This window comes from Hippocampus comes, unplaced genomic scaffold (assembly GCF_001891065.2).
Source record: "Hippocampus comes isolate QL1 unplaced genomic scaffold, H_comes_QL1_v1.1 scaffold246, whole genome shotgun sequence".
Lineage (NCBI taxonomy): Eukaryota > Metazoa > Chordata > Actinopteri > Syngnathiformes > Syngnathidae > Hippocampus > Hippocampus comes.
This window is the reverse complement of record NW_017806220.1, coordinates 825,750-850,907: the sequence shown is the minus strand read 5'-3', so window position 1 is coordinate 850,907 and position 25,158 is coordinate 825,750. Positions and strand designations below refer to the sequence as shown.

Genomic DNA, 25,158 nt, shown 5'->3' with positions numbered 1-25,158 from the left:
GTCAGAGGGGGCATACTGAGGGAATGAGACAGCTTAGAGCAGCAGCTGTAATTTAGCAGTCGGTCTCTTTCTTTCTCTCTCTCTCTCTCTCTCTCTCTCTCTCTCTCTCTCTCTCTCTCTCTCTCTCTCTCTTTCTCGCTGTCGCTATCTAATGAGGGCCACTCGTCTCCGATAAGGACAACATTTGGATATTCCAGCACGGCTCTGCTCTGATCCTGTGTGTGTCATGCTGCGTGTGTTCATTCTGTGTGCAGAACGCCTGCAAACTCCGGATGACGACATCAGCGACGCCTACTGCACCGTCACCCATGAAGGTAAGGGTGTGGCCAAAACAGCCTGGGAAATGGGATGGAAGCGTGAAATTGATGTGCGGAAAGATACTCATGATTATGATTATTTGTGTTATAATTGATCTAAGCACTGGTCCCCTTCTTCCTGCCAAACAGCTGAGAGGCTATTATTGGAAAGCTGGCTTCAGTGTCCCCCGGAGGGAGGAGGGAGGGGGGCACGCTGACGATTCAAGCTCTCCATCCATGTTTTCCGTTTTTTTTTTCATTTTAACCAAGAGAGAAACTTGTAGCAAAGCATACACAAACACCAATGGCACAGATATAATCAATAAATAGAAAGGGATGGCTGCACTGCAGTTTGCAAGAGACAGGCGAGGAAGAGAGAACAGGAAATGTTGGGATTTCCTCTGGATGTGAGGTGTGTGTGTGTTTTCAGGACACGCTCAATTGTTATCCACTTTTTCTCTGAGTGGGATCCAGTCTGGCGGAGAAGCTCCCACAGTGAGGACTGGTCTCCTTTGATTTTTTTTTTCTAGGAGTTGCAGAGATATTGTTTTTATTTTATTTTTTATGTGATTTTTTTTTAAAAAGTTTTTTTTCTTTTATTGCTGTTTTGTATTAGTCGTGGCGCAATTTTGGTCGGTGATGTAACGATCTACATTCTACAACATCGTCGTCACCAACTCATTTGAAGTTTTCGACCATGTTACGTTGCGTTGTTCAGCGGGCCAACAACCTGAGACACTTGGACCCCCTGGCCAGTGTCACCTTTCGAGGTAAGAAGAGGATGGGTACCCAAGGCCAAGCGCTGCCTCCTTGAAATATCCCTCATCATGAAGAAGCTCTGACAAAAGATGCTGAGTCATGTTTACCATATGTTTGTGTTGCCATTGGGGACGCAGCTCCAAAGTTAAAAACGAGTGCTTTTGCTGTTGTATTTCCACAAGTTAGTTGCCGCTTCTTTATGAGGTGAGCGCTTCGATTAACTTCCTGCCTTTGTGTTAGCGCCATTTCCTGCTGTATGGCATGCCAATGAAAAGCGGCTTCATCATTTAGCCTCATCCCCAAACGGTCTTATACTGCACCGAGTTGTGTAATGCAGTACAAACGTTTTCACAGGAAAATGGAACAGAAAGGGCTCAAGAGAAGCGGGTTCACGGTGCTGCGCTCCGGTCACCGTCTATTCTTGGCCCATGAACCTGTGCCAAGCCGTAGCCGCCAGGAAGTGGACGCTGTGCCACTTCCCGTCCGTCCCAGAGACGTCAAATCAGAATGTGTGCTCACGGGAGATGGAGACTAAGCGCACCCTCTTGACCCCTTCGAGGAAGGGTGGAGGTGTTTTGTTAAGATATCTGCCAAGAGCGGAGGTGTACTTCCATGGGTGTTTGTGCGCGTGCTCTCGCGCAAAACAGGAAAGCAAACAAGCATTAGAAAATAATGAGTCTTTTCCGTGTACTAAGGCGCATAAAAGATAAATGATGTTCTCTCTTCATTTCCTCAGGGTCAAAGAAGAAGACCAAGGTCATCAAGAACAATCCCAATCCCGTTTGGAACGAGGTGGGCTCTCCAGAACTTGCCCAATGTGAGACTCAAGAAGCCGTCGGGTGAATTTACAGCTCTGATGTGAACTTTCACCTCCAGGGGTTCGAATGGGATCTGAAGGGAGTTCCTTTGGACCCGGGAGCTGAGCTTCACTGTGTCGTCAAGGACCATGAGAAGATGGGAAGGAACAGGTGACTATAGTCAATGCTAGCGTTGAAGAAGCCCAGATGAGATCTTTGCAGATGTTTCCACACGTGGCTTGTGTGCAGGTTCCTGGGTGAAAGTCGGCTTGCCGTCAGAGACGTGCTCACTTCTCCCAACTTCGCCGCCTCCTTCACCGTCACTCTGCTGGACACCAAGAGGAACAACACGGGGGTGAGAGAGTTTAGTTCTAGTTCGGTGAAACGATGAACCGAGGCAGCGACATCTTCTCCTTCACAAGTCATAGACTGCTGTTACTAGATTTGCGACCGGATGAGCCAGTCAGGCTGGGTCGCACATTTTCACCGATTGCTTGCGGGGATCCGGAAAGTTTCCTTCGCTGTCAACGGGCTGTCACAATGTTCTTTTTTGGTTCTTGTTTTAGGCTACACTCACCCTGCAGGTTTCTTACATCCCGCCTCCCGGGTCAGCTCCCATGTTCCAGTCCCCATCGCTGCCTGAGTCCTTGCCTCACAGCAACCCCAATGTGGAGCTGGACACCGTCACAAGTAACATGTCTCTCGCTCCCACTCAGAGAAGGCGCCGGTTGCCTGCTGTCAAACATTTTTTTTTTTTGTGACGTGTTGATGTCTGTCGGTGCAGTGATCTCCCTGGACACATTGGGCGAGGAGGACACGGAAAGCATGATCATGCTGGATGTCCCGGAGGAGCAGGGTGCGGATGACGGACGTTCCATGGTAGTGGTCGGCCCCCAGGGGCCTCAGGCCCAGGAGTCGCCTACCGCCCAGACCCCCAAACGCTCGCCACCGTCTTATAACACTCACAGAGGACTGAAGAGGAGACGGAGGGGTGCCACCAGTCAGCCCAAACCACTGGCCAACAAGCCTCAGGACATTCAGGTACCGAAACAGGCCATGAGTGCCTGCTAGTGGCTCATACTCATGTTGACACCTCCTGTGCAGGTTCGCGTGCGGGTCATCCAGGCTCGACAGCTACCGGGCGTCAACATCAACCCGGTCGTTAAGGTTACGGTCGCTGGTCAGAGCAGAAGGACGCGCATCCGTAAAGGCAACAACCCGAGCTTTGACGAGGTAAAGTGCGACAGACTGGAGTCAAATAGTCAATTCATTATATTTAAATGAATGGCAAAAGTTTATTTTATCGTTAGAAAATACTTTTATATGTTTATTACATTACAAAAAGAAATTCAAATTTATCAGTGAATAAACTGCTCCATCTTTCCGTCTGGTCCTGGAATTCAAAAGTTTGCCCACCACTGCTCAACACGACACAATAAATCCATGCAGTCAGCATGTGCTTCCATTTCCTGTGCGCAGACTTTCTTCTTGAACTTCTTTGAGACGCCATCCGACTTGTTTGACGAACCCATCTTCATAGCGGTGAGTGGCCCTCATCCTCTACTCTGCGCCGCTTCCCAGACTGACAGGCCCGTTGTGTGGCCTGACAGGTGTGTGACTCGCGCTCGCTCAGAACGGACGCCGTCATCGGAGAATTCAAGGTGAGCGTTCAGTGTGCGATCAGAAGTGAGGGCTTTTCCCACCCTGAATTTGACCTCGCGGGCTTGCGTGCTTGTGTCGACAGCTGGACGTGGGCGCAATCTACAGCGAGCATCGTGAGTAGCGAGGAGCTTTCTGCCGCCGCCGCTGCCTCGCCAGCCACGTGAATTGAGCAGCCCATGTCTTTGGTAGGACACTGCTACTTGAGGAAGTGGCTGCTCCTCTGTGACCCCGACGACCTGTCTGCTGGGGTCAAAGGTTACCTCAAAGTCAGCCTGTGGGTGTTGGCCGCCGGAGATGAGCCGCCGGTGAGAAGTGAACACGTTGGTTCTTGAATGTCCACATTAATGACCTGAATCTTACTTTGCGCGTCATCCTTCATTTCCTGACACGAGTTTGACACTGTGCTTTAAATGCCACCTCTCAACATATCAGATTGGAACAAACGCTTGCCGGTGAAGGCATGTTAAGGATGTGGGCACATTGATGATCCTTTGAGCGGACTTTCAGGCGGACAAGCGCGAGTGTGTGGAGGACAAGGAGGACATTGAGGGCAACCTGCTGAGGCCCGCCGGTCTGTCCCTGAGAGGAGCAGCCTTCACTTTGAGGGTCTTCAGAGCCGAGGACCTTCCTCAGAGTGAGTCATCTGCATGCGAGACCAGTCGTGAACACTGTCAGATGCCAACCTCTCGTGTGCAGTGGACGATGCCTTCATGGATGGGATGAAGCAGATTTTTGGATTCGACAGCAACAGGAAGAACTTGGTGGATCCTCTGGTGGAGATCCATTTTGCTGGTAAAACGGTACGTATTTAACGAACCAGTATTTAATTGCCACATTGCAGATGTCTGATCGAGATACAGCTTTGAGATTTATAGATTGTTTTTATTTAGGTCTGCACAAAGGTTCTGGAGAAGAACGCCAATCCGCAGTGGCACCAGAGCCTCACAATGCCAATTAGGGTGAGACCTGAAGTTGATAAACGCGATGAGATGTTCAACAAGTCTTCATTGTTTCTCATTTCTCCCACCCAGTTTCCGTCCATGTGTGAGAAGATGAGGATCCGACTTCTTGACTGGTTGACCTTTTTATTTTGATCATTTACATTTGCTTCTCTAAATCACAGAAGATATTTTCCTTTAACTCCCTTTGTGTTCTCCCGACAGGGACCGAGCCAGTCACAATGATGTCATCGGCACCGCCCATCTCTGTATGTCTAAGATCTCCGCACCCGGAGGCGAGATTGAGGGTGAGTTTTGGTAGAAACATTTTTTGTTTGTTGGCTTGATCAAGGTTGGGAAGCACTGGCTTACACAGTCAAGTCAACTTTGTGGTTACCCAAAGTGCATACGAAACAGATCTATGCCAGCTGACATCTCAAAATTTACATCTGTGTGACAGTGGCAAATAGTATTTGCATTTTGGGTAAGCACACATCTCGTAATCACTGCCGCATTCTTTCCTTTTCTTCACTCAACCTATGGGACTTTGAAAAACTTGGTGCCTCTTTTCTCTCTTTACTTTGAATGTCAATCTGTCTTTCTGACTTCCCGTCCGTGCTTCAGATGACTTGACCCCGCGGAGCGTCCCCTCTGGCAGTATGTTCTCTGTCCTTGTACTCATCTCTTGTCAATTTCCATCCGTTCCTGTCCAATGAAGCTGGTTAACGTTTTTTGTCCACAGTGGATGACACGCTCGGATTCCTTCCCACATTTGGTCCGTGTTTTGTAAACTTGTACGGCAGTCCCAGAGAATTCAGCACTTTCAATGACCCCCACGAAGCCCTGAACTTGGGAAAAGTAATGTTTTAAACCGCATTATTATTCTGTGCCCTTTAATGATGTGTCATGTGTACCTAGCATACTCACACCGCGTCCTTCCGTCTCTCAGGGGGAGGGTGTGGCCTACCGAGGTCGGGTCTTGCTGGAACTGACCACAAAGCTGGTGGACAAACCGGAGCCCAAAAATGAAGACATCCCGTCGGATGATCTGCTCGTGGTGGAGGTGAGATGGAAGTGAAGAAAAAGTCGAAACGGAATTTAAAAAGGAAAATAAATGAGCACTCTGAATGCTCTTCATTTGCCCCCCTGCAGAAGTTCCTCAGGAAGAGGAAGTTCTCCCTGTTCGTGGCGTTCTACTCCGCCACGCTCCTGCAGGACGTTGATGACGCAGTCCAATTTGAGGTCAGCATCGGCAACTACGGCAACAAGTTTGACTACAGCTGCCTGCCGCTGGCCTCCACCACGCAGTTCAGCAGGGCTGTGTTTGACGGTGGGTCACGTGAGCGCAACCCGGGCCTGTGTAAGCATGCGGCCATTTGTGTCCTTCACATGGATACCTTTTTCTCCTGCATCATCCAGGTTGTCACTACTATTACCTCCCGTGGGGAAATGTGAAGCCGGTGGTTGTTCTCTCATCGGCGTGGGAAGATATCGCCCCGAGGATTGAGGCTCTCAACATGCTTTTGGCCGCGCTAGACCGACTGGTGAGGTTCGGCTGGGGCATAAAGTCATGTTTGATGCGGATGTCAGTATGCGTGGTTGTGTGTGTATCCAGGAGGCCAACTTGCAGCGGGTGCAGCTGGAAATGAAGGCGGGAAGCGATATGGATGTGCTGGAGCTTCGAGTGGTGGAGCTGTTGGATCACGTGATCACAGACTGCAGGTAAACGGTTAAGATGATGTGAGAGATGAGAATGAAGCTATGCTTGTCTTACTGTTAGTCAGAGATTTTACAGATGACAAAAATGTTGTGTTGGGACTCTCCAGTCAGGAGCTGCCCTCTCTTGAGCGCTGGCCGTGCGCCACCCCGCTGGACCGTTCACTCCGACACATCCGCTCTCTGCACCTGCAACAGATCATGACGGCTGCGCTGGCCCTCAAACACGGACCGGCCACGGAACTTTCCACGGTCATGGAGCAAGCAGAGGACTGGGCCAGCCGGCTGAGGAGCTTGGCCGAAGAGGTGCGTGCGTCAAGAAAGCTGGTCAAGACAAACATTTCCAGAGGAAAGCTAATCCTGTCTTTCTGCAGCCCCAGAACAGTCTTCCTGACATCGCGATCTGGATGCTGCAGGGCGAGCGAAGGGTGGCGTACCACCGCATTCCGGCACACACCGTCCTCTACTCTGAGCGCCACGGTGGAAAACACTGCGGACAGCTGCAGACCATCTTCCTCAAAGTGAGAAAAAAAAACATATACCTTTTCGCTAAACCAGTGTTTCTCAACCCTTATTGTGTGATTGTTAGAAGGAATGAAAACAATTTTAAAAAATGGAAGGAAAAAAAAGAAAACAAAAAGTGTAGACCCTGTCACCCGAGGATGGAAACAAAACATTTAGAGTGAAAAAACAAAGACTTGTTGTGGCTGTAATGAATACCGAGCGGGCAACATTTATCACAAACATCATCATAAACAAGAAGGGTGGGATTGATTGGGAGAAGTGGCAGTAGAACAGGCCAAAATCTAGATGTCAGGGGAAGTGGCAGGAGAACAGGCCAAAATCTAGATGTCGGGGAAAATGGCAGGAGAACAGGCCAAAATCTAGATGTCGGGGGGTGAGGCATACAAAGAGACAGTAAATTGTCTTCATGACATTAATGTGCCATTTAATCACATGAGCACATCTGGAGGTTTGCCGTGACGTCTCTTGGCATCTCTTTTTGCCTTTGGCCTAATCTGACATGGCAAGGCAGCTTTATTTACATAGCACATTTCATACACAAGGTTAACTCAATTTCCTTCACATAGTTACAAAAGACATTGAAAAGAAGAGTAAAAAAATAAAAAGTAGTTGAGTAAAATTACTCAAATAATGTACAATACATGATCCATGAAAGAAATGAAATGCACTAAAAGATCTTATTCATAGGGATGGAGGTAAAAGCATAGTTTTCCACCAAGATTTAAAAGCATTTCCACTGGGGGGCTGACTTCACTTACGTTGGCAGCTTATTCCATTTGTGCACAGCATTATAGCCAAATGCTGATGCACCATCTTTCCTTTGAATCTGGGTTCTACTAGTTGACCCGAGTCTGCTGGCCTCCCAACATAAATTTTAAGCATTTATGTGTTTTCAGGACAAAAGGCATTCAGTGATTTTTTTTTTTTTTATTGCAGCCATTCAGACCATATCAAATGTTATTTCTGGAAATGCCTGTATGTTCGACATTGTGAGGCCAAGTTTTTAACAACCCACAGTAATGTCCAATAACTTAACCTGTTGGTTCAGGTCAAATGAACCTTTTAGAGGAAAGATAAGTCCAGTTAAAAGTCCCAGTGCTGATGTACAGCATCTCATCTCTCATGGATTGACTCTTGTCCAATCAAATTACCAAAATATATTATTTGTAGTAAATCTTTGTGTCACAGCACAGAGGTCAGGAATCATTGCTCTAACTGTAGAAGGTTACTCACCTGCCAAATTGTCCCTGTGGGACAGTATCCACAAGGTGGCGTCGGAGAAGCCAAACTTCCTGGTCAGCTTCGGGTCAAAGTTTGGTTCGGATTGGCTGCCGACGACAAACACTTCAACCTGTACGCTGAGGGAAAGCTGTCCGTCTTCGCAGAAACCGTAAGGTTCATCGCCTGCCAGATCACGTCTACACCGGCCAGCTCAACTTGAAAACACTCTCTTTTTCTTGCCTGACAGTATGAGAATCAGACTCGGCTCGCACTAGTGGGCAGCTGGGGAACTACGGGTCTTACTTGCCCCAAATTCAGTGACGTGACAGGAAGGGTAAAACTGCCCAAGGAGAGTTTCAAACCCTCGCCCGGCTGGACCTGGGCCGGGGACTGGTACATCAGTCCAGAGAGGACGTGAGTCATTCCAGCTCCGAGTACAACACACCAAAAAAAAAAAAAATGTAATCATCTTATTTCAACCCCATGACAGACTGCTGTTTGATGCGGACGCTGGTCACATGACCTACACAGAGGAAGTCTTTGAAAACCAGATGCGGTTACCTGGTGGCCAGTGGATTGGCATGAATGAGGGATACACCGATGTGGTACGTGGTACAGTGACTAAGAAATCTGGACAACATAATCATTTATTGCAAATCATTTTGTGGCTCGTGGACCCTCTTGGGTCTCCAAACTCCTGTTGACGAGGCAGAATGGGGAGAAAGCCGTGCCTAAAGATGATGTGGAGTGTCCTCCGGGCTGGGTGTGGGAGGAGCCGGAGTGGAGTGAGGACCTCAACCGGGGCGTGGATGATCACGGTGCGTCGATATCTGCTAAATATGGACAGTAAAGATGCGTTTTGACAAGCCCTTTCTTTGCATGATGTGTGTATAGGTTGGGAGTACGGCATCACCATCCCACCGGATCGCCGGCCCAAGTCGTGGGTCCCCGCGGAGAAGATGTACCACACCAACCGGCGAAGGCGGTGGATGCGCATGAGAAGGCGGGACCAGCAGAAGATGGATGCGCTCAGAAAGGTAACTAATTACAAAATAACCCCTGACAATGATGAACAGAAGCAATGGACAGAAGTGGAGCGTTTTGTGGTTGTTGTAACTAAAATAATCCACTAGGTGGCGGTGCAGATGCACAAATGTACCTACAATTTGCGTTCTGCTGTTGAGCGTGCCGTAGCACTCTGTACTTAAGTAGAAGTACAGATGTAAAAAAAAAAAAAGACTGATAATAAAAGAACTGTTTGAACTCCTTGACTCAAGTAAAAGTAAGTTCAAACATAAACCATTCTACCCAAGTAAAAATTACATCTTCCTGTCACTGATAATCAATATCTGTTCACTTTTTTACTACGTTGGAAAACATAATGAGCCTGTATTGACAAATAAGGAATACAGTGGTCTGTTTTCAAATGTCGGGACCCAAAGTGAAAAACAAATGCTTGCCTAAAGTCAAGAAATATATTTAAATACCGTAACAGAGTTGTGCTTGCTTACTTCCCACCTTTGCCTGCTACACTTCGCTTTTGAATCTTTGTAAGCTTTTCCACCATTGTGCCTTCGCAGCAGCGTCCGGACGAGGCGGCGTGGGAGGGCTGGGAGTATGCCTCACTGTTCGGCTGGAGGTTCCACCTGAAGCCGAGAAAGACAGACAGCTTCCGCAGGCGCAGGTGGAGGTGCCGCATGGAGCCCCTGGAGAAGACGGGCCCGGCGGCCATCTTTGCTCTGGAGTGCTCCCTGGTGAGACGCACCCTCAGAGAGCGAATCGTCAAACTTGCCTTTGAACCCTCTGCTTTGTGTTTCGTTTTGCTACCACAGAGCAGCATTGAAGACAAACATGACGACAAGTCCGTCACCACCACCTTTGGAGTCAACAGACCCACCATTTCCTGCTTCTTTGACCGTGAGTCTCCTCTCATCACTGTGTCTTTTTCCTGATTAGTCTCCTCATGTCGTCGTCTATTTTTAGGGGGCACCCGCTACCACCTGCGCTGCTACCTGTATCAAGCCAGGGAGCTGATGGCCATGGACAAGGACAGCTTCTCAGGTACACTCCTGGCCACTCTCAGGCTAAACTGATGTGGAAAACGTCCTGACTGGGGCCACAGCTACTGCAACCCGCGCTTACACTTGCATAACTCCTTAGGGCTGTTTGTATTTCTGTTTACATGAGCTAATGGGCTATTTGGATAGCTCGCCATGAGTGGTCTATTTGTTAGTACTGTGTGTGTGTGTGTGTGTGTGTGTGTGTGTGTGTGTGTGTGTGTGTGTGTGTGTGTGCGCGTGTAACATTAGAAGAGTGCATAAAGAGGAAAGGAATGAAAGAAAGGAAGGACACAAGGATGCAAGGTCATTTCGGAGGTTAATTGAGCACTGGTGGGAAAAAGGCAACATAGCTTCAGTTGATTCCAGCGCTAACGGCTCCTCTGAGACTCTTCCCTCGGCTTGGAAAAACAAACAGCCGCGCACGTCACTGTACCTCTCTGTGAGCGCTTCGGGGTCACGCTGAAACCTCACACTCAACTCGGGCCGCAAAAACCATGGCGCTTTTTTTTTTCATTTCAGACCCGTACGCCATCGTGTCCTTCCTCCATCAGTCCCAGAAGACGGTCACGGTGAGAAACACTCTCAATCCCACCTGGGACCAGACGCTCATTTTCTATGATGTGGAGATTTTCGGGGACCCTGAGGCCACAGTGGCCAGCCCCCCGCATGTGGTGGTGGAACTGTATGACCAGGACACCTATGTGAGTTGGGACACAGTTGTGACAGTACTGTTGACTAAAGGCATATACCCAATTGAAAAAAATGGCATGTTCAACAACACGCCACAGGGAGCGGACGAGTTCATGGGTCGCTGCGTGTGCTCGCCCTCGTTGAGCCGCTCGCCCAGCCTGGCCTGGTTTCCCATCCACCTCGCTGACAAAGACGCCGGGGAACTGTTGGCAGCTTTTGAGCTCATACGCCGAGAGAAGGTCGGTGGACATTTTAGGATATTTTAAGTTTTTGTGGTGTTCATTAATAATGTCACTCCACAGCCAGCAGTTCACCACGTCCCAGGACTAGAGGTGACTTCATCGTCTCTTTCTTCCGGCTTTGTTATTTGCTCTTCATGAAAATCTTGTTGTTGCTCTTTCCTTCTCAGGCTGATGTTGGGACTTCCAGCCATGTTCTGGATGAGGTAAGACCCAGCTTTGAATTGGGGTTACGGCCTTCCTTTTTTTTTTCTGAGTGCTCTGGCTTCCTTCCACATTCATTCATTCATGTCTGGATCTTGAAGGACTCAATATTGCCTGTCGGTTTGAATGTGAGTGTGAATGTCGCAGCGTATCATTGAACAAAGTAATCGCAAAAGGTTTCTCCACTTAAATAATGATTATCTTGTGTCAAGCTACTCCCAAATGGAATTAATCAGTTAAGTGGAACCAAAAGTTGATCTCCCTATTCTCTTCGTGTGTCCTTCAGTTGATGTTCCCGGGATTCCTCTGTGACAGCGCGCAGACATGGGTACGCAAATAGAACGCCACTATCACGTATGCCACCTGAAATCACTCTAAAACTGCCGCCTTTCGTCAGCCTGAGGAGTCAGACCTTCCATGCCTACCCCCTCAGAGGGAGCCCAATGTCTTCGTGGTGCCTCAGGGGATCAAACCTGTTCTCCAGAGAACAGCCATCGAGGAACGGCTAAGTGTTTTTTTATGACAACCTGTGTGAACTTCTGGTCAGCTTGAAGGAACACCTTACCTGCAAATTGGTTTCAACAGAGATGCTTAAAGGGAAATTTAAGTTAAAGACTTGTGGGTCCAAAGAGGCAAAAAGGGTTGGGTAACACTGATCAAATGTTACATAAGCAATAAGATACCCTCTTGTGTGTAGGTATTGGCATGGGGTGTTCGCAACCTGAAGAGCTTCCAATTGGCCAGCGTCACCTCTCCTAGCCTACAGGTGGAGTGTGGCGGCACCACGGTTCAAAGCTGCGTCATCCGCAGCGTGAAGAAGAAGGCCAACTTTGATGTCAACACCCTCTTCCTCGACGTGGTGAGCGGCAAACGTCGGTCACAGACCGACCTTTCCCTTTTGCCTTTACATCTCACCTTTGGAAAAGCCGCGGCAAAATGTGGAAACGTTGCACACTTTTTTCCAGCTGCAGCCCCGATCGGTGTTGTCTTATTGTGGCGGCGCGCGCTCGCGAATGGAAACATTCTCATCATTTTCCCCTAAACACCCGTCAGGGCGCTGCAGTGTGACACTCGCAGCCCCGCGCTGGAAACGTTCACATATTTTCCACTTCAATCATGTGTGTGTGTGTGTGTGTGTGTGTGTGTGTGTGTGTGTGTGTGTGTGTGTGTGTGTGTGCGCGTGTAACATTAGAAGAGTGCATAAAGAGGAAAGGAATGAAAGAAAGGAAGGACACAAGGATGCAAGGTCATTTCGGAGGTTAATTGAGCACTGGTGGGAAAAAGGCAACATAGCTTCAGTTGATTCCAGCGCTAACGGCTCCTCTGAGACTCTTCCCTCGGCTTGGAAAAACAAACAGCCGCGCACGTCACTGTACCTCTCTGTGAGCGCTTCGGGGTCACGCTGAAACCTCACACTCAACTCGGGCCGCAAAAACCATGGCGCTTTTTTTTTTCATTTCAGACCCGTACGCCATCGTGTCCTTCCTCCATCAGTCCCAGAAGACGGTCACGGTGAGAAACACTCTCAATCCCACCTGGGACCAGACGCTCATTTTCTATGATGTGGAGATTTTCGGGGACCCTGAGGCCACAGTGGCCAGCCCCCCGCATGTGGTGGTGGAACTGTATGACCAGGACACCTATGTGAGTTGGGACACAGTTTGTACAGTACTGTTGACTAAAGGCATATACCCAATTGAAAAAAATGGCATGTTCAACAACACGCCACAGGGAGCGGACGAGTTCATGGGTCGCTGCGTGTGCTCGCCCTCGTTGAGCCGCTCGCCCAGCCTGGCCTGGTTTCCCATCCACCTCGCTGACAAAGACGCCGGGGAACTGTTGGCAGCTTTTGAGCTCATACGCCGAGAGAAGGTCGGTGGACATTTTAGGATATTTTAAGTTTTTGTGGTGTTCATTAATAATGTCACTCCACAGCCAGCAGTTCACCACGTCCCAGGACTAGAGGTGACTTCATCGTCTCTTTCTTCCGGCTTTGTTATTTGCTCTTCATGAAAATCTTGTTGTTGCTCTTTCCTTCTCAGGCTGATGTTGGGACTTCCAGCCATGTTCTGGATGAGGTAAGACCCAGCTTTGAATTGGGGTTACGGCCTTCCTTTTTTTTTTCTGAGTGCTCTGGCTTCCTTCCACATTCATTCATTCATGTCTGGATCTTGAAGGACTCAATATTGCCTGTCGGTTTGAATGTGAGTGTGAATGTCGCAGCGTATCATTGAACAAAGTAATCGCAAAAGGTTTCTCCACTTAAATAATGATTATCTTGTGTCAAGCTACTCCCAAATGGAATTAATCAGTTAAGTGGAACCAAAAGTTGATCTCCCTATTCTCTTCGTGTGTCCTTCAGTTGATGTTCCCGGGATTCCTCTGTGACAGCGCGCAGACATGGGTACGCAAATAGAACGCCACTATCACGTATGCCACCTGAAATCACTCTAAAACTGCCGCCTTTCGTCAGCCTGAGGAGTCAGACCTTCCATGCCTACCCCCTCAGAGGGAGCCCAATGTCTTCGTGGTGCCTCAGGGGATCAAACCTGTTCTCCAGAGAACAGCCATCGAGGAACGGCTAAGTGTTTTTTTATGACAACCTGTGTGAACTTCTGGTCAGCTTGAAGGAACACCTTACCTGCAAATTGGTTTCAACAGAGATGCTTAAAGGGAAATTTAAGTTAAAGACTTGTGGGTCCAAAGAGGCAAAAAGGGTTGGGTAACACTGATCAAATGTTACATAAGCAATAAGATACCCTCTTGTGTGTAGGTATTGGCATGGGGTGTTCGCAACCTGAAGAGCTTCCAATTGGCCAGCGTCACCTCTCCTAGCCTACAGGTGGAGTGTGGCGGCACCACGGTTCAAAGCTGCGTCATCCGCAGCGTGAAGAAGAAGGCCAACTTTGATGTCAACACCCTCTTCCTCGACGTGGTGAGCGGCAAACGTCGGTCACAGACCGACCTTTCCCTTTTGCCTTTACATCTCACCTTTGGAAAAGCCGCGGCAAAATGTGGAAACGTTGCACACTTTTTTCCAGCTGCAGCCCCGATCGGTGTTGTCTTATTGTGGCGGCGCGCGCTCGCGAATGGAAACATTCTCATCATTTTCCCCTAAACACCCGTCAGGGCGCTGCAGTGTGACACTCGCAGCCCCGCGCTGGAAACGTTCACATATTTTCCACTTCAATCAGTCCCGCTATTGTATGTCGATTCATCCTGCGCTCAGGTAAACAAGCAGGGTGACTAAAACAGTGGTCATTTCCTCCCAGTTTAGTCTCTCACTGTGTCATCTCAGTCAGAGCCTTTCTAGTTGAAAATAAAACCATTATTCTGATGTATGAATATCAACAGGTTAATTAGAGCTTCTAACATCTCGTGGAAGAGTATTTATTGTTGAGTCATTATTTTTTGTGAATTCATCATCAGGGCGGCCCGGTGATCCAGTGGTTAGCGCGTCGACCTCACAATGTGGAGGTCGTGGGTTCGATCCCGGCTCCGGCCTCCCTGTGTGGAGTTTGCATGTTCTCCCCCGGCCTGAGTGGGTTTTCTCCGGGTACTCCGGTTTCCTCCCACATTCCAAAAACATGCATGGCAGGCTGATTGAACACTCAAAATTGTCCCTGGGTGTGAGTGTGAGGGCGGATGGTTGTTCATCTCTGTGTGCCCTGCGATTGGCTGGCAACCGGTTCAGGGTGTCCCCCGCCTACTGCCCGAAGACGGCTGGGATAGGCTCCAGTACGCCCCATGACCCTTGCGAGGATAAAGCGGTTAAGAAATTCATCATTCTGGGGACCACTGAAGCAAAATTGGCTAATGTCCCGTTGCACAGCGGTTGGGAATCGCTGACTTTGGGTTCTTCGTTGTCACAGAGACTCCCCCAGGAGGAGCTCTACATGCCCCCCCTCGTGATAAAGGTCATCGACAACCGCCAGTTTGGCAGGAAGCCCGTGGTAGGCCAGTGCACCATCCGTTCCCTGGAGGAATACCGCTGCTCCCCCGGTGAGGACGAGGAGGAGGCTGAGCAGAGGGACCATTCAGAGGCGGACGAAAGTCGAGGTGAGGAGACGGCCGGGGAATGTGATCCCACTGTGTCGTGAACACCTCTGCTGCGTGTGCTTGCTTAGGGTCGATGCCCCGCGTGGTCAGTGGCGACACCTTCATCACCGTGGATGACGAGGAGCCGCTCATCCCATCCCAGGTTGCCTCACTCACAAATGCGTCATCTTGAATCCAACAAAAGCTGCAAGCAAACTAATTCCTTCCTGTCCTCGTCTATGAAAATGCTTTTTTTTTTGGCCCTAATCAAGCTTAGCACTTTTGATATGAACTAAAAACAACACAAGGGTTTTCACTAATATGCATTAACATGTACTTGCAGAGCTCCAAACATGACATGGGATTTTTGTTTTGAAATTGTGCATAGACACAACATGCACACCAAAATAATAATTTGAGAGATTGATATCACTCCACTGAATGTACTGGAAGTCTGGGTAAGCAAATGCAGGGCACTGTCCCGTTTTTACAGAAAATGTGCTCAATTTGCTCATCCGGATTCTACATCGGTGCATTATGCTGACTGTGAGGCCGCAAATTAGTACTTCATGCATACCTTGTATCTAATTTGTGGCCTCAAATAAGCATTTTGTGGGCATGTTATATCTCTAATGTGGCCAAAATTACAGAATCTTTTCCTCCCCATGTAATTTCTTTGCTTCGTATGCACCCAATGCGCTATGCCACTGAACTTTTGTGTGTGTGTGTTTTGTGTGTGTCTGCATGTCTGTAGCTTGCAGACGGAGCCAGTTCCGCTATTATTAACCTCTCCGCCTCTAGCTGCAGCCTCCATGTGGGTAACAACCTTGGATCTCACCACCTCCTTGATTCATACAGACACGTATGGCATAAATACACGCAATTCTGTGAAGAGCAGTGGCAATCACACCGTCTGTGGAGTCAGAACTGAACTCTGCATGTTAGTCTGGCCAATGTAAGATCAGTGGCATATTTTTCACATTCTAAAAAAATCAGTTTTACCCTGAAGGAAAAAGCTCATTTGAGTGAATGAGAGAGAAAAAAAAGTCATCTTTCAATTTAAAATTGTGCAGATCATTCAGGATAGTCTGTAAAGAATTTTTATTTTCTTCAAATTCCCATACTTTCAGGACAAAATCTTACTCAACCGATTTAAGCCATTTAACCTTCAATCTCAAATTGTTTATCCCATTCTCCAAATTCCCACGTCTTCAATATTGCACATTTCGGTGAAGAAATTTCTGCATCGCAATGAAACGGGAAAAAAAAAAAATTATACCTCGTTTCAAATTTGATCAAGCTCCAAAACATACCTGACCTTCTGCAGACTGGAATAAAACTTCACTCAACATTGAGCTGTCGTTGCTTCCCGAGAGCTCGATCAATATTTTTGAAGTGTCCAAATACGAGGGAAGATTTTAAAGGCGACCTGGTCATTCCATGACATCATATCAAACAATCTGGGGGAAATTCCACTTGCGTTGCCACTCGCAACACGCACCTAACTTGAATAGATTGCATTCGCCGAGGCATTTTAACATCATTCTCTGTCTGTATGGCAAAAATGTCACAAATCGTGGCGTACGGTTGTACCAACAACTTTGGGAGAAGCTCGAAATGCTCTAAAAGGGATCCTGGTATAAAACACACGCTGTTTGTTGAGAGGTGTATCAAGCACACGCCGGAGAAAATGGCCACCGCTGAACCTGGGGAGTTGACTCCGTCATTTCGGTTCGGCCCTCAATTAAAATTTCTTCAATTTTATTGAATTACGTGTCAGATCTTCGGGATTCACGTGCACTTTCACGACAAGAGGACAAAAAGAAGTGAGCTCGCTGCTAATGAGAGGTCGGCCCATCGGAATGTTTTTTTATTGATGGCGTTTATTTTCAGTGCGACACTGATGGATCACAGTGCTCGCGCCGAGATGAGGACGGAGGATGGAAGGAGATGAAACACGACACTTCTTACTTTGCGCTCTTGCGGTCGCGGCTCGGCAAAAGAAGCGGCGTTCGCAAAGCGAGGCCTTTGCAAAGCGCCGCACGCCGCGCTGTGCGGTTACGCGCGAAATCGGATCCCCCCATTTGAGCGGGAGACCATGCTCCTCGTAACATTCTTCCATTTTATTTATCCAAGCCAGGTCAATTAGAAGACTTAGCATGACCCGGACCAGACTACACACCCTCACGCTCACGTTGCATGTGCAAGTACACATCCTGGCCTGTCGTGCCCCTCCCCCCCTGCTCACCAGTAATTGGGGGTGATTTCTTTCTCTCTAAGCAGAGATATTTGTTTTATTAAGGGTCCGATATTGAAGCCAGTCAAATTAAAGGCTTGGCTTTCTGTCTGGCTGCAGCCAAAGTCAACAGTGCTGCTACACTGTAGATCCTTTGCACCGCAGACAGTGAGCAAAGAGCGGCTTAAAGGAGGGACAAAGTCAATAAAGCAGAAGCACGACGTTAAAAAGGGAGCAGAAAGAGGGAGGACTAATAAGTCATGGCAGCCGAAAAAAAAAGCAAAGACTCTCATGGGCTCCTGCTGCTGCTTCTTCTTTCATGGCCTCGATCATGTGTCATGTGATGATGATGATGACGATGAGCAGATTACCCATCCTCTCATATTTTCTTTCGGCCTTGGAAGCGTTTCAGAGTCTCGTCTGTCGGCGACGTCACCGCCGACACCCCTTTCGATACCTTCAATATATGTTCCATATTTCCAATATTGGCGGCATGTGTTGCCGCTTCGTCGATGTTGGCGCGGGCGGCCCACGGAGGGCGCGTTAAAACGCCACGTGCTGCCCTTTCCGTGCCATGCCGGCCCGTCGGAAAAATGAGGAGAGCCGTCGTGTTTATGCGTGAGTGTGGGAAAAAGGCGAGAGGGTATCCTACGCTGAGCCCACCCCGCCATGAGAGCCCTCTTGTTCAACATCTGAGCGCCCACACAAAGGAAAAAGTGGCGCATGAGCATTTTAGCGGTCCTCAGAGGGTTGAAGGTTGGCGGGCGACACGGGGTCAAAGTCGAATGTGTGTGTGCCGCTTTGTAGTCGCCGCTTCCACACTTTGACTGTGAGAAAAATTGCCCAAAAGCGAAAGTGAGATGACTTTTAGTCAACTTGACGACGCTCACGCTCTCATACAGGGAAAATGAGTCTCCATAAAGAAAAAAAAAAAAAAAGCGACATAAAAAGCGGACGGCCCGCATCCAAACCGCAGAAAGCCGTCACTCAACATTTGTAGAGAATGGAAGACGGCGAGCGCGGCCTCACATGACTCATGGCAGCCGCGCTCGCACTTTACAAGATTTACTTTCACGCCAGCGCACATTCCAGAACAAAGAGACTTCTTGTTTTCTCCAAGAGCAAACTCTTCATGTGGTTTGAGGAGAAAGTCGGAGAAATGTGTTAACAAGCGACTTAAAACGTGTTTAATCTTCTACTTTGGGAGCGCTCCGACATCTCCGGAGGCACCGCTTTCTTTGATTTATCGATTGATTCTGGTGTCAGGTGCACAATTCGGCGTGAGTGAACATTTTCCGCAGCTGACCTCTGATTGTGCCCCCACCAGGAAGAAGAGTTGATGGACTGGTGGAGCAAGTTATACGCCTCCACAGGAGAGACGAGCAAGTGCGGGACGTATCTGGAGCGAGGCTCGGACACCCTGCAGGTCAGCATACCTTTTTTCTTCGCCGAGCGTCCAACTATCCGTTCTCACGTCGTTTTTTTTCGCTTTCAATATGGCTCTCGTCCTCAGGTCTACGACAGGGAGTTGGAGAAGGTCGATGCGTTTGAGGGTCTGGCGGATTTCTGTCAAACCTTCAGGCTGCGCCGAGGTAAGACGCAGGCGGAAGGTGAAGATCCTTCGGTGGTGGGCGAGTTCAAGGTGAATTTCCCGTCGCCCAACAATGACGCAACGGCGTCGTCGTGGACTGTAAAATCCTCCTTGCTGCTGTCGAGCAGGGTATGTTTAAGATCTACGCGCTGCCAGACGACCCCTTGGCCCCCCCGCCGCCCCGAAAGTTCAGGAAGCTTCCTCCCAACGGCGTGGAAGACTGTTTGGTCCGAGTTTACATCGTCCAGGCTCGAGGGCTTCAGCCAAAAGATGCCAATGGCAAGGTCCGCGCTATGAGACTCTGGCGGAAGAAAAAAAGACAATTTTGATGCATATGTCTTGTCTTTGCATCTTGTTGTTTCGTAGTGTGACCCCTATGTGAAAATCACACTCGGAAAGAAGACCATCAATGACCAGGAAAACTACATCCCCTGCACTCTGGAGCCCGTCTTTGGAAAGTAGGTACAATTTTAACGTGTGACGACATGACACTCGATCTGGTGCGCCTATCAGCAACGTCGCCGCCGCCGGGCCTGTTTTCACTCGCCGTCCCTTGTGCAGGATGTTCGAGCTCAGCTGTTCCCTCCCCCAGGAGAAGGACCTGCGCGTGGCACTGTATGACCACGACGTTCTGACCAAAGACGAGAAGATAGGCGAGACAGTCATTGACTTGGAGAACCGCTTCCTGTCCAAATACGGTGCCGGCTGCGGTCTGCCGCAGTCGTACTGCCTGTGGGTGTTTTACCCGACTGTACGCCTCCAGTCTCATTGATCACTGGCACCCCTTCACCCGCCTTTCACCCCCTCATGTCGGCTGTTAGCTCGGGCGTGAACCGGTGGCGGGATCAGCTCACGCCCAGACAGCTGCTGTTCGGTCTGTGTGAGCGGCAGAACCTGCGGAAGCCCATCTACCACAAGGACACGGTCCTGTTCAGAGGGGTGCAGTACACCAACGCCCATCTCGGTGAGACTCAATTTATGCCTCCAGTGTTTCAAGTTGAACCATGTCCTTCAAGCATGTGGAATGCTTTGACCTGATTTCTAAATTGTGTCGGGGCTTGATTTTATTTATTTATTTTTTAGCGGACGGACACATGTGCCAACGACACCTGGGCCCCATCGATGAGCGTCTCTCGCTCCACATTCTGAGGCAAATGGGTCTGGTGCCGGAACACGTGGAGACCCGAGCTCTGTACAACCCGCTGCAGCCCGACATCGAGCAGGTAATTCCCTGTTCCACTTTGGATTTGCGTCTCCTCCTCACTTCTGATTGGCTCGTTTGTGCCTCCTCGCAGGGACGTCTGATGATGTGGGTGGACCTGTTCCCCAAGTCTCTGGGACCAGCTGGACCCCCCTTCAACATCACGCCACGCAAGGCCAAGAAGTAAGAACTCACACAAAACCAAGTTATTGATTCATTTGATTCAATACATTTTTTCCTACCCCCAAACTAATTTACTCTTTTTTTTTTGACGGATGTCTGGTTAAAAAATAAATAAAATGCAATGTAGAAAAAAAGTGAAAACATACTCTTATAAAGTAATACAACACTCCAAAAACATTTTCACAATTAATACTCATTATTGTGAAAAAGGCGACAAGTACTACAGCTCCTCCATTAAAAACAGTCTTTTTCCATAGTAATAAGGGGAAATTCTGTTTTTTCATGTGTGTCTCTTTTATAAAGAGACGCTAAATAACATTTGTTTTAATATTTTTTTTTTTAAGAAAATTAAATGATTTTTGGAATTCTTGCACCACGCCATTCACGAAATGCTCTTAGACTGATTGGACAATCAAGGATGCGAAGACAGAACTTGTACTGACCTGCACAATGGCTTTCCGCCGTTTACGCCGTGGAGGGACGCAACAAGTTTTCAGCTCTGCGTAATTCACATTGCCACTGATGGTTACGCAGCTCGGGAAGAAGCGCAGTAGAAGGCTACTTCAGTACACAGAGATGATAAAATATAATTTCCCGCGCGGTGCACTGTTCTAATCAATAGACTTGCAGGTTCTTGCTGCGCTGCATCATCTGGAACACCAGCGACGTCATCCTAGACGACGTCAGCATCAGCGGGGAGAAGATGAGCGACATCTACGTGAAAGGGTCGGCGCCAACGATGATGTCATCAAAGGTAGCCCTTGTTGACCTTTGCTGCTTGCGTCCTTTCCCTCAGCTGGCTGGACGGTCACGAGCACAACAAGCAGAAGACGGACGTCCACTACCGCTCGCTGGACGGGGAAGCAAACTTCAACTACCGTTTCGTCTTTCCTTTCCTCTACTTGCCCGCCGAGCAACTGTGCGTTGTCGACAAAAAGGTGAGGAGGAGGACAGGAAGTGCTCGTCAGTAGAATTATTGCGGTCAACTTTGGTCTGGTGTGACACGCTTGTCTCCTACATCTGTAGGACCATTTCTGGAATCTGGGCAAAGCTGAAACTAAACTTGCTCCCAGACTGACCATTCAGGTGTGGGACAATGACAAGTTCTCCTTCGACGACTACCTTGGTATTTACACACTGTTATGAGTGCGTGTGTGTGTGTGTGTGTGTGTGTGTGTGTGTGTGTGTGTGTGTGTGTGTGTGTGTGTGTCACTGTCTGCCAGGAATTGAACCTACAACCTGCAATGACGTACATGCACTCCCTTCCCGAGCTGCTGGCGCCTCACTAAATGCTTCCTGGAAAGGAGGCCGTATTCCCAGACTGCTACCTATTAAAGCACCTTAGAAAAACATTGAACTCACGCTGGGTGACATTAAGATGGTTTTAGCTAATTTTTGGCCCGCGCGCTGGCGCTAAATGTAGGTCGCAGTCACATGCGATAACCTTGGTCGCTCTCCTCTTTTCCACCGCGCTGGCAACTTGCGCTGCTCCCGGCCCGAGCTGTCAAAATTCCGCCTTTCTTCAAGCCTGAGGCCAAGCCAGCCAGCTCCGTGCTGGCGAAGAACCGGCCGCTCGGCTCGTCTGTTCTTTCTTTGACCGGGATGCGAGGATGAGGAGAGCGAGAGGAGGAAGATGAGGAATCCAGATTGTGATCTGTCACCATGTCGGTGCGCCGCGGCGTTTCCTGTCGCTCAGGTTTACTCGGCGCGGCGGCGTGGCCACCTCAAAGCATTTCTTCCATTCCGCCCTGTCTTCAGCTCATCAGCGCGACCGCTGCCTTTCTTCGTGCGCCTGCTCAGTGTGAGGGTCAGACATTTTCCTACCCTCGAATACTCGGGAACCCTGGAAAAACGCTTCCAGTGGACGCGTCGTCTCGCTCCAGTCGTTCATCACGCCGCAATGCCTCCATATTTAACGTCAACCCTGATCAAACTGCACTAACGTTCACCTCGGGATCCCTCAAAGGTCCGTAAATACGGAAAAAGGGGCTGACGCTGATCTCATTTTCCTTCATAATCCATAAAATCATCAGAAACAGCTTTGACCTTTCAAGGGAGACACGTTTCCAAGTCGGGCTGCATTAAACATCGCGCCGCTCGCCGGCCATCTTGGAAATTCCTGTGGCGAGCGAGTGAGCAACTCCACAATGGTCCTTGGCTTTTATTACCACCTGAAAACATCTCAACAATCCGACCTCTTCTGTCCAAACAAGACACAGAAAAGCATGCGTTCATTTGCAGTACCTTGAACTCTCGAAATGAACTCCTTGAATGATCTTTTTCTTCAACCTGATTTTTTTTAAATGACAATTTTATCTTTAGCACTTTCATCTTTTCATCAATTTTTTTTTTCCCCCGAAGAATTTCTTTGTCTTTGTAAAGCAATATGGATTCGCCCATTGTATGAATGGTGCGGTACAAATCAACTTGCCTTGCCTTCAGGTCACTTGGTGATGGACCTGAACCGCATGATACGTCCCGCCAAGTCGCCGGAAAAGTGCGACCTTCGTCTGCTGGAGCAGCCGGCCGAGCCGCGCTCGTCTCTCTTTGAGCAGAAGACCGTCAAGGGGTGGTGGCCCTGTGTCCGCGACCAAGACGGACAGAAACTCCTCGCTGTGAGCCAATGACCACGCAAACTGCACCCAGCCTCATACATAGCAAATATTGTATCGATTCAGCGATATTATCATCACAATACTGAATTTGCATGTTTGACAGGTCGATGTATATTTCATATCTTTTGGCCCGGCTTGCTCGTGCCATGTTGTGACATGTTTGTGACGTGTGGTGGCGCTGCAGGGGAAGGTAGAGATGTCTCTGGAGATCGTGACGGAGCAAGAAGACGAGGAGAGACCAGCCGGGCTCGGCCGAGACGAGCCCAACGTGAACCCTCACCTGGAAGAACCTCGGTGAGCGCAAACAGAAAAAAAAAAACTGGGTTTAACAAAAAAAAAAAAAAGTCATGAAATGAGGACTGTTTTCATTTATATGAAATGATTTGCCCGCGGTCCGCTCAGGCGTCCCGAGACCTCCTTCCTGTGGTTCTCGTCCCCCTTCAAGACGATGCGGTTCATCCTGTGGAGGCGCTTCAAGTGGTTCATCGTCCTCTTCCTCGTTCTATTCCTCATCCTCCTCTTCCTTGGTGTCTTCCTCTACTCCTTCCCGGCAAGTTTACGACTGTTTTCCCGAATCAGTCACTCATTCCGCACTCACTATTTTAGGATTTTTAGATCATAGGTAGTTCACTCAAATGTCGACTCATAATCCCTAAATAGTGATTCGGGAGTAGGCAATGAATGAATGAAACGCAGGGAATGGTTTTCGGAATCATTCAGTCCTTGCCTTCTTGCGAATTACTTTACAGGGATTCTGATATTGCGGACTATTTACAGTGGACCAGGCTGGCCCACAACCGGTAATAACAAAATTAAACGGAACGTGAAGAACTAAAAGATGAATTCATCGCAACTCTTTCTGATGTGCACAACTTGACCACTGGCGGCAGTATAGTAGCCATGCAGACAAACGAAGAAGAGTTTAAGTCAACAAGTATTAAATGATCAGTAATGTGTGCTATTGCCCTATTTTATAGTACATTTTTGGTACACCAAATTATTAGTCTTTGTCGATTTTTGAAAAAAAATTCAAGGACTTTAAGTGTGCCATACGGTCAGAAAAATAGTGGTTTTTTTTCCGAGGATAAAGAATATATGCCAGTTAATATAATGTTATGTTATGAAACTGTTGGAAAATGTAATTGGAAATTATTCCACCCCTACTCACTAAATATTCAAACAGAATGACAAAATGGCAGCATACTTTCTAAGGTATGCGTGGGAGTGATTCCAAACCGCCTGTTGGTCGTCAAATTGTCTCTTTGTCTCTTGTGTCCTGATCCGCAGAACTACGCTGCCATGCGGATGGTGGGCCCGTTTGGACCGGGCCGGGTAGCCGAGTGACCCCGACGAGAATTCTCCCATCAGAAGCGCGGGTCGCAACTCGCGCTCGCCTCGTCTGCATCACGCTCGCCTCCCTCGTGGCATCTCTCATCTCTCTTTCCGTTTCATGCGCTCCTCTCATGTGCGCTCACGCAGAGAGGCAAGCCAGCAGAGGCTGAACGGCTGCCACGGAATCGGAGATGGATTCTGATGTTGCGAGCGCCTGCTGCGACGCCTCCGACTCGTTTCGCTGCGGCGAGGAGAAAAAGTTCCAAACAGGCTCGTTATTCTCTTTGAACGCCAGTCGTGAGCGCGGCGGCGTTCGTGCGGAATTGTCAGATCTTCGTTTCCTCTTCCTCTTCCCCTCACATGCTTCTTTTTCTCTTCTTCGTCGCTCCCGTCATCAGCAGCAGCAGCAAAGGCAAAGGTGGATCAAGCCACTGATGGAAAAGTTAGTCTGTGAACTCAACCCGAGTGGAAAAGTTGACTTAGTCGGCCCGCCGGCAATGAGAGAGCGAGCCATGTAAACAAAAGTCCCATTGAGTGCTCAAACATTGGAAAGAGTTTTGGTCCCGCATCCATGTCCAAACCCGGTGCCGCTTGTTGGTTCTGCCCTCTCGCTGCTTCCTCTTCCTTTCCCGCGCTTCCGTTTCACCGTACTCAGCTGCTTCATTTATGCAAACTTATCTCACGTGCCTTGAGGCTGCCTGAAGCTACATGAAACACACTGCTCACGTAAAAAATTGCGGTTATTGGGTTGTAATCTTTACACATACAATTAATTTGACCTTCTGTAAACTTTTGAATGTGCTTGTTGAACTGTCAAAATGTCTTGTCAAAGTTGACACAGTAGAGACTGGTGTT

General features: G+C 48.7%; 1 protein-coding gene across 7 annotated transcripts; it reads left to right on the top strand.

Moving 5' to 3' along the window:
• Positions 1 to 106: 106 nt before the first annotated feature.
• dysf (dysferlin, limb girdle muscular dystrophy 2B (autosomal recessive)) lies at positions 107 to 25,158 on the top strand. Of its 7 annotated transcripts, none has more exons than XM_019856038.1 (56): positions 107 to 314; positions 1,792 to 1,847; positions 1,932 to 2,023; positions 2,102 to 2,207; positions 2,419 to 2,542; positions 2,637 to 2,893; positions 2,957 to 3,085; positions 3,332 to 3,394; positions 3,463 to 3,513; positions 3,597 to 3,627; positions 3,704 to 3,819; positions 4,022 to 4,148; positions 4,211 to 4,314; positions 4,405 to 4,473; positions 4,546 to 4,589; positions 4,678 to 4,760; positions 5,077 to 5,109; positions 5,195 to 5,310; positions 5,402 to 5,515; positions 5,605 to 5,782; positions 5,872 to 5,996; positions 6,068 to 6,174; positions 6,279 to 6,474; positions 6,543 to 6,689; positions 7,952 to 8,083; positions 8,162 to 8,328; positions 8,405 to 8,519; positions 8,627 to 8,732; positions 8,809 to 8,951; positions 9,498 to 9,668; positions 9,747 to 9,831; positions 9,898 to 9,975; positions 10,494 to 10,675; positions 10,763 to 10,903; positions 10,967 to 10,996; positions 11,074 to 11,109; positions 11,394 to 11,435; positions 11,505 to 11,606; positions 11,805 to 11,966; positions 14,980 to 15,166; positions 15,235 to 15,308; positions 18,709 to 18,807; positions 18,895 to 19,023; positions 19,101 to 19,256; positions 19,339 to 19,430; positions 19,534 to 19,704; positions 19,794 to 19,948; positions 20,056 to 20,195; positions 20,268 to 20,356; positions 20,987 to 21,082; positions 21,153 to 21,294; positions 21,383 to 21,482; positions 22,799 to 22,971; positions 23,156 to 23,265; positions 23,374 to 23,521; positions 24,259 to 25,158. In XM_019856038.1, exons 1-56 carry the CDS (start codon positions 227 to 229, stop codon positions 24,313 to 24,315), a joined length of 6,366 nt encoding a protein of 2,121 aa, XP_019711597.1. In that variant the 5' UTR covers positions 107 to 226; the 3' UTR covers positions 24,316 to 25,158. The 7 variants fall into 7 exon arrangements, with proteins under 7 accessions (XP_019711597.1, XP_019711595.1, XP_019711602.1 ...); XM_019856036.1 differs by having other exon boundaries at positions 9,495 to 9,668; XM_019856039.1 differs by having other exon boundaries at positions 227 to 314; positions 9,495 to 9,668; positions 19,794 to 19,936.

Excerpts from the sequence above, each read along its gene's own strand:
- dysf (XM_019856036.1), top strand. The coding sequence starts at position 227 with ATGCTGCGTGTGTTCATTCTGTGTGCAGAACGCCTGCAAACTCCGGAT. Across the intron at positions 315-1,791 it reads CTGCACCGTCACCCATGAAG|GGTCAAAGAAGAAGACCAAG; the intron begins GTAAGGGTGTGG and ends TCATTTCCTCAG. Across the intron at positions 10,904-10,966 it reads AGCTCATACGCCGAGAGAAG|CCAGCAGTTCACCACGTCCC; the intron begins GTCGGTGGACAT and ends GTCACTCCACAG.